General features: G+C 39.0%; 1 protein-coding gene across 2 annotated transcripts in view; it reads left to right on the forward strand.

Moving 5' to 3' along the window:
- Positions 1–12242, forward strand: part of slc22a16 (solute carrier family 22 member 16) — a 29403-nt gene extending 17161 nt beyond the window's left edge. Inside the window, exons 6-9 of one of the 2 annotated variants that reach the window (XM_053646336.1) lie at positions 365–492; positions 2663–2772; positions 10245–10344; positions 10651–12242. In XM_053646336.1, coding sequence (XP_053502311.1) covers positions 365–492; positions 2663–2772; positions 10245–10344; positions 10651–10824 — 512 coding nt within the window. In that variant the 3' untranslated portion in view covers positions 10825–12242. Of the gene's footprint in view, positions 1–364; positions 493–2662; positions 2773–2951; positions 3304–10244; positions 10345–10650 lie in introns of those variants that run through there. The other variant, XM_053646344.1, reaches the window with a different exon arrangement.
- The last annotated feature ends 1088 nt before the right edge of the window (positions 12243–13330 follow it).

Genomic DNA, 13330 nt, shown 5'->3' on the forward strand with positions numbered 1-13330 from the left:
TCAAAGTTGTTATGGTTATTATTTAATTATCATAGATATAAGCCCAATTCACAGGCCACTTTACAGGACAGAGATTAATCTAAAACTCTATTAAGAAGAAGAAGAAGTATAAATAATGTTAACTTTAATCAAAATGCCATTTCAAATTATAACCAGGAAGTGAAGTTGATACACAGTTTTAAAAAATCTACATCTGAATGAGTGGAAAAGTTCAGGAAAATGAGAGCTCTCATGCCCTGAATAAATTCATATGATGGTACGTATTATATTCTAGAAAGAGTCCCTGAAAGCAAAAAGTTTGGGAACACCTTGAGAACATCTGCACTAAATTGACACTGGTGTTTTGGTGATTGGTTCTTGGCAGGTGCTGTTGAACTGCCGTCCTACTTAATTGGCTGCTTTGCGATGGATCGGATCGGGAGGAAAATGACGTGTGCTCCAGCGCTGCTGCTGAGTGGAGTTGCCTGCATGCTCATCATTGCAGTGCCTCAGGTACGAGTATTTCAACTACTGAAAACTCAACAATTGAAATAATGCTTTGATACTTATTTGATTATAATTGAATAAATCATCTGTGAATGAACATGTCACTTATCTGCTTCCCTTTTAACAAGTGACATACTGCTTTTAGTAATCATGATCATTTCAAAAAGGTTTATTCAGTTCTTCGCACATTGGATTAAAAAATACACACACTCATACACACACTCTCAGAAGCACTTAGTTTGCATGGCTGATAAGGAACTTTTGTCTAAAATGTCACCTTTCACTGTAAACGTATGCATATGTGTGTGTGTGTGTGTGTGTGTGTGTGTGTGTGTGTGTATAGTATATAACAATTATAAATGCTTCTGAATTCAACCTTCAGCTTAAACACTTTTGCTGTCAGCTTCAAAGAATGGAAAAATTTTGGCATCCTGTCAAATCGTCAACAATCCGATCCAGCTAACTCAGTAATTTCCTGTAAGAAGAACGGAGCCCTGATGAAGTGGATTATCATGGATGATTTCATTGTGTGTGTTAAGTGTGTGGGTGTGTGTGTGTAAAAGGAGAACGCTCAGGTGAAAAACATGACGGTTGTTACAGGCACCAGTACTGTAGATCGTCACAATTTCCCCTTGTGCAAAGCACTGGAGCTCGCAGCGTGCTCTGAAACCCGAAGCGCGAGCTTGAAGCGCAAGCACTCACTTCCGGGTTTTTCAGTGACATCGGCATTGTTTATTTTTGACACGTGTTTTGTTATGGTTTATGTCCTGTCTGCTGTCTATGATTTCGTTTAGTATTCAAACCCCTTGTATCTCTTTGTTTGTCGTGAGGTATTGAGTGTTACTACCGTACCAAGCCTTTATATTTTGTTCCTCCTGTATTGGTTCATGGTTTTTGATCTTGTTTCTTGTTTTTCGTTTCGTGCTTTGCTGATCTGACCCTTTGCCTGTTTTCACCATGCTAGTGTTTCACGATTTGGATTTGTCTACCTACTTCTCTTTAATAAAGCTCTTATCTGCACTTGCATGCATCCTAACCTCCATCACGTGACATAGATTAGTGACATATGTCTTATAAAATGCCATAGGTTTATTGTATTAAAACATTCTAAATTAATATTAAAATAATCGTATATTAAATTAAATATTGTATATTTTACCAATCATACGATCACCACTGCTGTGTATTTGAAATATTACTCACTTTTCCACATTTTGCCCAGTGACTTAAACGCTATATAAACTGTGGTCTACTGCCTGACTTGGTCTCTTGCCTAATCACACTTATAAATAGACCTGTTCTAAGTGAGTGTATGGTAGTGGAATTGTACATTAGGGGGTGGGGATAGTGGTGTGTTACAGCTATAATACACTGTGTAATATAGTGGGGTGTCATATAGCTCTGCTGAGTTGATACTGAATAAAATTTGCACTATAGTATGATCGTTCACTACTTTCAGTTATTGTCACATTGTTGTGAACTTGAATATTGAGTAATTTGCTATGAGTAGATTGACTCTAACTATTTAAGGCTGTCCTGCATTCAGCAAAGCTATCAGCAAGTCTGCACAACAGCTGTGCACTGAAATAACCTCTCTCTCTCTCTCTCTCTCTCTCTCTCTCTCTCTCTCTTTCTCTTTTGTTTAAATTCAGATTTGTATCAGGATTGAAAACTCAGTATTATGAAAAATTGCCAGAACTTGCTAGAAATTGTGGGACCTGTAACATGGCCCCAGTTTGTTTGTTTTTTCCATTTGTAAGTCCTCTTTGGGTGACTTTTGTTAGATGATGAGTCTGTGTTTTTCTGTCTGTGTATAAGGGTAAGGCTTCTGCAGCTCTTGTACCGGCCCTAAGTATTTATATTTTACATTTATAGCATTTGGCAGATCCCCTTATCCAGAACGACTTACATTTATCTTAAGCATTTGTAACTGCTAGTCAATGTCAAGCTGTTCCCTCCTCATTTGTGGTTCTAAAGCCCATCAATTAGCAAATCTCTCAGCAACTATGCACATCACATTGTTCCTGCATTCATGTTCAGTAATCACTTTATCATGGTCAAGGTCATGGTAGCCCACTGGGCGCGAGGCAAGAATACACCCCGGATAAAACAGCAGTCCTGCACAACAACTATACGCTCACTTATTTTCTTTCCTTGTTCTCTCATTTTGCTGCAGGACTTTGAGATTTTGGCTGTCGTCCTGAGTATGACGGGGAAGTTTGCCATCGCCATCGCGTTTGGCCTCATTTACTTGTACACATGTGAGCTGTACCCAACAATTATCAGGTGAGTAAAGTTCACTATATGTCCAAACATATCCTGATACTACTCCTAGTTAGTGGATTTGGCTATTATTAGGCACTTACGATTGAGTGCACACATCAAAGTAATCTCTAAAGACAAGTAGTTTAACATGACCCTTATACTGTAGGTTGCCAAATTTCTAACAGTTGTTTATCAAATAGCTATGCTGATACAGCTGCTCTCAACTGGAAGTGACAGTGTGAAGGAGAAAAATCTGGCAGCATGTAGGAGGTAAAAGACCACTCACAGAATGGGATTGGAACCACAAAGTGCCAAAGCACATCCAGTGGTGCTTGAAAGTTTGTGAACCCTTTAGAATTTTCTATATGTCTGCATAAATATGACCTAAAACATCATCAGATTTTCACAAAAGTCCTAAAACTAGATAAAGACTACCCAATTAAACAAATGAGACAAAAATATTACACTTGCTTATTTACATATTGAGGAAGATGATCCAATATTACATATCTGTGAGTGGCAAAATATGTGAATTTTATTTCTTTCAGTATCTGGTGTGACCCCCTTGTGCAGCAATAACTGCAATGTTTCTGGTAACTGTTGATCAGTCCTTTACATCAGCTTGGAGGAATTTTTCCCTGTTCCTCAGTACAGAACACCTTCAACTCTGGGATGTTGGTGGGTTTCCTCACATGAACTGTTTGCTTCAGGTCCTTCCACAACATTTCTATTGGATTAAGGTCAGGACTTTGACTTGGCCATTCCAAACCCTTCACATTATTCTTCTTTAATCATTCTTTGGTAGAATGATTGTGTGCTTAGGGTTGTTGACTTGCTGCATGACCCACTTTCTCTTGAGATTCAGATAATGGAAAGATGTACTGACATTTTCCTTTACAATTCGCTGATATAATTCAGAATTCATTGTTCCATGAATGATGGCGATCCATCCTGGGCCAGGTGCAGCAGAAGGCCCAAACCATGATACTACCATCAGCATGTTTCACAGATGGGATAAGGTTCTTATGCTGGAATTCCGTATTTTCCTTTCTCCAAACATAACGCTTCTCATTTACACCAAAAATTCAATTTTCAATTCAGTTCAATTCACTTTTTTTTGTATACCGATTTTAACAATGGTCATTGTCCCAAAGCAGCTTTACAGAAACATATAAATTCAGGATATAGATTTTGAATGTATGAATATATCCCTAATGAGCAAGCCAGAGGCGACTGTGGCAAGGAAAAACTCCCTGAGACGATATGAGGAAGAAACCTTGAGAGGAACTTGACATTGAGAGGGAACCCATACTCATCTGGGTAACAATGGATAGTGCAGTTATACAGTATCTCACAAAAGTGAGTACACCCCTCACATTTTTGTAAATATTCGATTATATCTTTTCATGTGACAACACTGAAGAAATGACACTTTGCTACAATGTAAAGTAGTGAGTGTACACCTTGTGTAACAGTGTAAATTTGCTGTCCCCTCAAAATAACTCAACACACAGCCATTAATGTCTAAACCGCTGGCAACAAAAGTGAGTACACCCCTAAGTGAAAATGTCCAAATTGGGCCCAATTAGCCATTTTCGCTCTCCGGTGTCATGTGACTTATTAGTGTTACAAGGTCTCAGGTGTGAATGGGGAGCAGGTGTGTTAAATTTGGTGTCATTGCTCTCACACTCCCTCATACTGGTCACTGGAAGTTCAACATGGCACCTCATGGCAAAGAACTCTCTGAGGATCTGAAAAAAAGAATTATTGCTCTACATAAAGATGGCCTAGGCTATAAGAAGATTGCCAAGACCCTGACACTGAGCTGCAGCACAGTGGCCAAGACCATACAGCAATTTAACAGGACAGGTTCCACTCAGAACAGGCCTCATCATGGTCGACCAAAGAAGTTGAGTGCACGTGCTCAGCGTCATATCCAGAGGTTGTGTTTTGGGAAATAGACATATGAGTGCTGCCAGCATTGCTGCAGAGGTTGAAGGGGTGGGGGGTCAGCCTGTCAGTGATCAGACTATACACCGCACACTGCATCAAATTGGTCTGCATGGCTGTCATCCCAGAAGGAAGCCTCTTCTAAAGATGATGCACAAGAAAGCCCATAAACAGCTTGCTGAAGACAAGCAGACTAAGGACTTGGATTACTGGAACCATGTCCTGTGGTCTGATGAGACCAAGATAAATTAATTTGGTTCAGATGGTGTCAAGCGTGTGTGGTGGCAACCAGGTGAGGAGTACAAAGACAAGTGTGTCTTGCCTACAGTCAAGCATGGTGGTGGGAGTGTCATGGTCTGGGGTTGCATGAGTGCTGCCAGCACTGGGGAGCTACAGTTCATTGAGGGAACCATGAATGCCAACATGTACTGTGACATACCGAAGCAAAGCATGATCCCCTCCCTTCAGAGGGCAGTATTCCAGCATGATAATGACCCCAAACACACCTCCAAGATGACCACTGCCTTGCTAAAGAAGCTGAGGGTGAAGGTGATGGGTTGGAAAAGCATGTCTCCAGACCTAAACCCTATTGAGCATCTGTGGGGCATCCTCAAATGGAAGGTGGAGGAGCACAAGGTCTCTAACATCCACCAGCTCCGTGATGTCGTCATGGAGGAGTGGAAGAGGACTCCAGTGGCAACCTGTGAAGCTCTGGTGAACTCACTTTTGTTGTCAGCGGTTTAGACATTAATGGCTGTGTGTTGAGTTATTTTGAGGGGACAGCAAATTGACACTGTTACAGAAGCTGTACACTCATTACTTTACATTGGAGCAAAGTGTCATTTCCTCAGTGTTGTCACATGAAAAGATAAAATCAAATATTTACAAAAATGTGAGGGGTGTACTCACTTTTGTGAGATACTGTAAATAAATCCCTTCTACAAATGTGCTAATGCTATATGGTCAAATAGTGCAATTGTGTAACCAGGAAAATCCATTACAGTTTTTACATGAAATCTGTTTTGTTGAACTTCTCCATTGTTCACTGATGGAGACTGTTTGTGGCACTTGTAGTCCTAGCCATCATAGCATAACTGTTCATATGAATTGAGGTCCAAAGCCATCTTATGGCTTTTTTGTGGTACGATCCTCAGTAATCTGAATGATCTTTAGGCTGCACCATGTGGGGCCATGCTCAGCAGCAGCAGCATGTGACTTCCAATAGATGAGAACTCCAACCAGAATTAGGGCATCAGGATGGATCAGGCAGGTCCGGAGAGCAGAAGGGGTCAGGATCACTGGCATCTCAGGAGTATCATGTGTAGCTTGACAGAAAAATAGAGGGAGAGAGTGGGAGACATTATTATGTATGCTTATTGCCCCATAATGGTTAAGGACAATGTACTTTTCATGAGTGTAAGCAGGGACTCTGGCAAGACTAGCTATGACAGCATAACTAAAAGGGAGAGCCGGAAGGTAACACAGACATGAGGGCACCCTGGGACATAAGGCGGCCAGCCACTCCACCATCAACAAACCTGGGAGAACACATGAAACTGGGGGGTGACAGCATCCAAACATCCCAGTTCACCACAACATCTTAGCAATATTTCTGAGGTGAAAGAAGGCTATACAAATCAAAGGCTATAGTAATATAATCTACATGAGCATCAGATGAAAGATTGGAGTAAATAATCACACCAAGGTATTTTACTGCTACACATGATGAAGCAGAGAGGCCATCCAGATTTACTGTGTAATCAGAAAGCTTACTTCTATCTGCATGTGGTCCTAGTACAAGTACTTCTGTCTTGTCAGAATTAAGTAAGAGGAAGTTAATAAGCATCCAAGATCTAATGTCTTTTACACAATCCTGAACTTTTTTAAGCTAGTATCCGTTATCTGGCTTCACTGAAACATACAACTGTGTGTCATCAGCATAACATTGGAAGCTAATTCCATGTTTACAAATAATTTGACCCAGAGGTAGCATATACAGATAAAGAAAAAAGCAGTGGGCTTAAAACAGAACCTTGTGGAACACCAAACTTTACCTCAGTATCCATAGAGAAGTCACCATTTTCATACAAACTGATCACGGTCAGTCAAATAAGACCTGAGCCAGGAGAGGACCGTTCCCATAACACCAGCAACACTTTCTAATCTACCAAGGAGAATTGACTGATTGATTGTATCAAAGGCTGCACTAAAGTCAAGCAACGAGACACAACCCTGATCAGAGGCCAGTAATACGTTATTTACCACTTTAACCAGAGCTGACTCTGTGCTATGATGAAGCCTATATCCGGACTGATACATTTCAGGAATGTTATTCCTTTGTATGTACGAGCATAGCTGCTGCTGTCCTACAACCTTTTCAAAGGTAAAGATATAAAGGGGAGACAAAGGGAGGTTTGATATTGGCTTATAGCTGGACAATTGACAGGGGTCGAGGTCAGGTTTTTTAATCAGGGGTTTGATAACTGCTAGTTTAAATGATTTAGGTACATAGCCAGTACTAAGGGAAGAGTTGATTATTTTTAGAAGGGGTTTGATTACTTCTGGAATAATCTCTTTAAAGAAACATGTAGGTGAGAGATCTAGGATGCAAGTTGATGATTTTGATGAAGAAATTAATTAAATTAGTTCAGTCTCTCTAATAGGAGTAAAACATTCTAATCGTTGATCTGATAATTATGGTCTCATCCATAAATAAAACATTTTTTCCATTAGCATTCTGGCTTGTCCATGTGATCTTTAGCAAACTGCAGATGGTAGGCACTGTTCTTTTTGGAGAGTAGTTGCTTTCTCCTTGCAACCCTGCCATGCACACCATTGTTGGTCAGTGTTCTCCTGATGGTGGACTCATGAACATTAACATTAACCAATGTGAAAGAGGACTTTAGTTGCTTAGAAGTTACCCTGGGTTCCTTTGTGACCTCGTGGACTATTACACGTCTTGCTCTTGGAGTGATCTTTGTTTGTTGACCACAGTCTGACTGTGGATTGGTGGAGTCCAAACTCTTTACAGATGGCTTTGTAACATTTTCCAGTCTGATGAGCATCAACAACTCTTTTTGTGAGGTCCTCAGAAATCTCTTTTGTTCATGCCATGATACATTTCCTCAAACATGTGTTGTGAAGATCAGACTCTGATAGATCCCTGTTATTTAAATAAAACAGAGTGCTCACTCACACCTGATTGTCATACCATTGTTTGAAAACACCTGACTCTAATTTCACCTTTAAATTTAAATCTTTAAATTCCAGACTGCTGAGACTACGGCTGCTCCTAAGGCCATACAGACTTCATATAAATCCATAATGAACTTTTTCACACTATCTGTTGTTACCAAGATGAGGATGGGTTCCCTTCTGAGTCGGGTTCCTCTCAAGGTTTCTTCCTCTTAAAACATCTTAGGGAGTTTTTCCTTGCCACCGTCGCCACTAAGTGGCTTGCTCAGTTGGGATAAATTCACACTTTTAATATCTGTATACCATGTTGATATTTCTGTAAAGCTGCTTTGAGACAATGTCTATTGTAAAAAGCGCTATACAAATAAAATTGAATTGAATTGAATTGAAATTAACTGCTAATCCTAGAGGTTCACATACTTTTGCCACTAACAGATATGTAACATTGGATCATTTTCCTTAATAATTAAATGAGCAGGTGCAATATTTTTTGTCTCATTTGTTTAATTGGGTTCTCTTTGTCAACTTTTAGGATCTGTGTGAAAATCTGATGATGTTTTAGGTCATAGTTATGCGGATATATAGAAAATTCTAAAGGGTTCACCACAGTGGTTCAAGCACCACTGTATCATCTAAAAATAATCTAGCTTTGTTTCAAAGAGTCACAACTAAGTTCCAAACATTTCTGCTTCTATGCTCAAGCACATGTATATAGGCCCAGGATCAGCACATGCAATGCCAAATGAGAGCTAGAGTGGTGTAAAACTCACCATTAAATGTCTGTTCATTCATTGAAAGACAAATTGCATGGGACTGTCTGTCAGTTCTGTTGACTAGCAGATACTGAGAGAATGTTAATTACCTCAAGGCTCAGAGATTTAAAAAAAATAAAATCCAAGGTTTTGTCAGATTTCCACTACCAAAGTAAATGACAGTCTTGGGGAGTAATGGAATACATGTAACGGCGTTACATAATCAGGATACAAAAAACTGTTAACTGTAATCCGTTACAGTTACGTCAAAAAAAACAAAGTAATCAGATTACAGATACATTTTGTAAAATATGGGAATACTATCAGGATTACATTTTTTTTCATTTAAAACCAAAGAAATGAATCTTTTGACATAACACAATATAGACAGCTGCTTGATTATAGTTCTGGTTCTCTGTTGCCAGTCGTGACTCACATGAACAACCTCCTGGTGCATGCGCAAAATTAATTTGGTAGAAATTAACACAAATTGTTCTCTGAGATGCTTTTGTTAGGGTGACCATACATCCTCTTTTTCCCCAGACATGTCCTCTTTTTCAGACCTTAAAAAAGCGTCTAAATTTAAGCAAAATGTCCGGGATTTGGCATTAGTTTCATTATGATGTGCTTATAGTCTAATACTGTAAAGTGTGTGCATGTTTGTATTGCTTTAACCCCTCTCTGTAATTCCCGCCTTCTCGCACACCAATAGGTCGATTATAAAAGGCTTGAATCAACTATTGGCCAAATTCCTGCCTCTCATCCATTAGCCTACTCTCAGCAAACGCAAAAAATTGTATTTTTATTTTATTCCGTAGACATTTAAAAGAATATAGGAAAAAATGCAAAACATGGGCAGAGTGAATTTATATATATATATATATATATATATATATATATATATATATATATATATATATATATATATCAGTGCATTAAAGTGTGCATTCATAGTAACTGTTTTGCTAGGAACACTGGGTGCAGTCTCTTGGGACACAGTGTCTTGTCTTGGAACTCAACCCAGACTCTCGAATTAGGATTTTAGTTCTCATCTCAGACCTAGGCAATCTGGACTCAACCCAACCTTTCAAGATGGGAATTTTGTTTTTTTAACTGAGAATCTACTGTAAAGGATTTTAGACATGACTAAAGTATGAGTCCAGAGTGCCTCGCTTTAGAGTCTCCGGACTCAAGCTGTATTCTTAAGCTAGGAATTTTGGAATTGACTTTACAGCTATGGACTCTAGCTGTGACTCTGATTCTATGGCTTGGAACTCATGGCAGTTACCCTGCACACAATGTGAGTTTTTTCAGAAATAATTTGTTGAGAGTGGAGTGAAAGATTTTGACTGACCTGCACAGTCCTGATCTCATTCCCACATTGTATGAATTGGAGCATTGTTAGCGAATGTCAATTCTTACCTCACTAATGCTTATGTAAAAAGCTCTCTATTAATGCTCTTGATTTTGTAAGCACTTTTACCCAATGGAGTATCGAGGTACGCCTGTATATATAGTGAATATACATTTTGAAGGCACATAGGGTAAAGTGCTATATTATGTGTGAAATATAAAGGAATATTGGTGCATCTGCAGGTCACTTGCAGTGGGGAGTGGTAGCATGTCATGTCGGATTGGAAGTGTGGTGGCTCCCTTCTGCGTTTACCTTGCAGACATCTGGATCTACCTGCCTCAGGTAAACACAAGGCTGACTTGAAACTGACTACAGAGAATATCTGCTGTATTTTACATAAAATAAAATGACATCAGTTATTCTTTAACTGAAACGCCATAAATTGATAATTATCTATCCCAATCATGAAATAGGATTGGTATGTAACTATGATCACTCTCTCTAGTTTAAATGGCAGTCCTGTTCATGAGAGATTGTCTATGTTAATAAAGAATAACAAACAATCAGGATAGATCATTAATTAATTGATATTTGTGTTTTGAAAATAATATTTTAACATCACGTCTGTTTCTCTCCTCTGTTATGTAGCTCATCGTGGGTATCCTGTCTTTCATTATTGGAGTTTTGACCTTCTTCCTGCCGGAGACACTGGGGGAGCCGCTCACCTCCACTTTGGAGGAGGCAGAAGCTCTGGGCACGAAGTCAAGCAAGAAAACAAGAGACAATGAGATACAAATGAACCTGGCTGACAGCAAAGCCTGAGTCAAAAGAGACTGAAGTAATCAGAAATTCTCATCAACTTCCATGTGCTGGTCGCACATTCTACACAACTCCATATAAGGGGATTTTTAGCAATAGATTTGTTCAGGAAGACTACTCTAATCGAGGAATGAAGACAAAAACATATTAATAGCATCAACTGTGGTAACAAAAGCAAAAATGACTGTGAAGGCCTTCTTTGTTGTGTGCAGCACAATTAATGTTTTTACCTCAGGCTCTGACGTTTAAAGTAAAGTACTTAACTGGTCTGTCATGGTGAATCTGAGATTTTTTTAATTTTTAGGGTCCAGGTTGATTTATTTTTTATTTTTTCATTCTTATTTGTCTTCTTCCCTACTAAAAGAAACGGGTGGCCAAAGACACAGAAACAATTTGGTGGATTTGGTAGAGAGGTTCAGTGCTTCCTTGCACTGGGTTGAGACCAAATTTGAAAGATGGCAAGATAACTGTAGTCTGAGGAGGCATGTGATAAATAGGTTTAAACTGGATATAGATTTTGCTAAGCTCTGCTAAGATGATATGCTGCTGTGTTTTAAAATGATTTTTAAAGTCACGACTCTTTAGGTTTAACAATATGTGTTTTATTATATTTATTTTAGGTGCCACATAAGTACGTAGGAAGCCTAGTTCCAGTGTTAGTTACACTGTCCTGCAGATTAAAACTGCTGCTGTCCTAAACATGTGCTGCCAGTCAAACATTTTCTACTGTTACGAACCATTCTGAAGTATATGTCATTGCTGTGAGGTTACAAGCAATCAGATTGCACACAACACTGTTCCACAGTAGCACATCGGAGCTGTCTTAATTGGAGCTGAAACGTCTAGATTAAAGACAGTGGCAAATATGACAGATATTCTATGTCTGAGATTTTATTTAGCCAAACTGTATGTGAGAAGTTTTTTTAAAAATGACTTTGTGTATAGAGAACTATGAAATAAGCTATGTCTTCTGCAAAATTAATTTCAGTGCCTTGCACATGCCCTGAATGGACCAAAGAGTCTGTGACTGGACTAAATGTGCATAAAGGTTTCTTTAAACACTTAGTATTGTATATTCTTCCATTTTCATACCAGAGCCTTTGTGTAAAGGATGTTATGAAGAATACTGTATCACTGGTATTTTGTTACATTTCAGACACCATGAAGTAATGATGCATACGTATGTCATTCGGGTGAATTTTTGTACTGCTGGCTTTTCCAGGTGTTTCATCAGTACAATGAAATAATATAATTGTGAGAATGATTTGATTTCTTTTTTCTTTGTCTTTTATTATGGTTATGTAATATGTCTTTTCAACATTTAAATACTTATATATGAACATTTTCCACTCACAATCCTGTTTCTCTGCAGCATAGGCCTATTTCTGTATGATCCGTACTCCACTGTAGCACATGGTCTCATATCTGCAGCTATACATTTCACAGTTGTCACGAACTGTCTAAAACCAGCATAGAGAGAGAGAAAGGTTATTTCATTGCACAGCTGTTGTGCAGACTTGCTGATAGCTTTGCTAATACAGAGAATGTGTGTGATGTCAGTGCAGATCAAGTGGCGGTAGTCGCAGCTAGGATGATACTACTGTGGTATGGTAGTATGCTTAGTAGAAAGGTGTTTTGTTTATGTTTTTTTAAATCCCTGTAGCCTCTCCAATTCAAATGGGCTTTATTAGGTTTGACTGTTTACATTTACAGGTGCATCTCAAAAAATTTGAATATTGTGGAAAAGTTCATTTGAAATAACGGATTTTTGATTTCCATGAGCTGTAAACCTTAATCATTAAGATTAAATATTGAACTTTATGAGTAAAGAATCTAGAATATACACCGCCAGGGTCGGGGGTTCGATTCCCCCACTGCTCTGTGTGTGTGGAGTTTACATGTTCTCCCCGTGCTGCGGGGGTTTCCTCCGGGTACTCCGGTTTCCTCCCCCAGTCCAAAGACATGCATGGTAGGCTGATTGGGATGTCCAAAGTGTCCATAGTGTATGAATTGGTGTGTGAATGTGTATGTGATTGTGCCCTGTGATGGATTGGCACCCTGTCCAGGGTGTACCCCGCCTTGTGCCCCATGCTCCCTGGGATAGGCTCCAGGTTTCCCCGTGACCCTGAAAAGGATAAGCGGTATAGAAGATGGATGGGTGGATGGATGAAAATGACACTTTTTGAATTCAATTATGGAAAAAAATACTTTTCCACAATAATTATTTTTTTTTGTGTATATTATAGCAATGTTGTTGAGATTTAAAAAAAAAAAAATCCTAGCTGAGACTGAAGTCAATAATCACAAGAAGGTCAGTTATTATTGCCACTCATCATGTAACTGAAGACCAACGACAGTTACTCCATAATCAGAAAGCTTCGAGCTGTCTGTGGTGTGTCATCATGTATAGCAGATGTACTGGAAGCAATAAAAGTGTGACTGCTGATGGATACTAACTTCCTGACTACATGCCAGAGGTAATGTCGAAATTATCATATCAAATTTCATA

This window comes from Ictalurus furcatus, chromosome 2 (genome assembly GCF_023375685.1).
Source record: "Ictalurus furcatus strain D&B chromosome 2, Billie_1.0, whole genome shotgun sequence".
Classification (NCBI taxonomy): domain Eukaryota; kingdom Metazoa; phylum Chordata; class Actinopteri; order Siluriformes; family Ictaluridae; genus Ictalurus; species Ictalurus furcatus.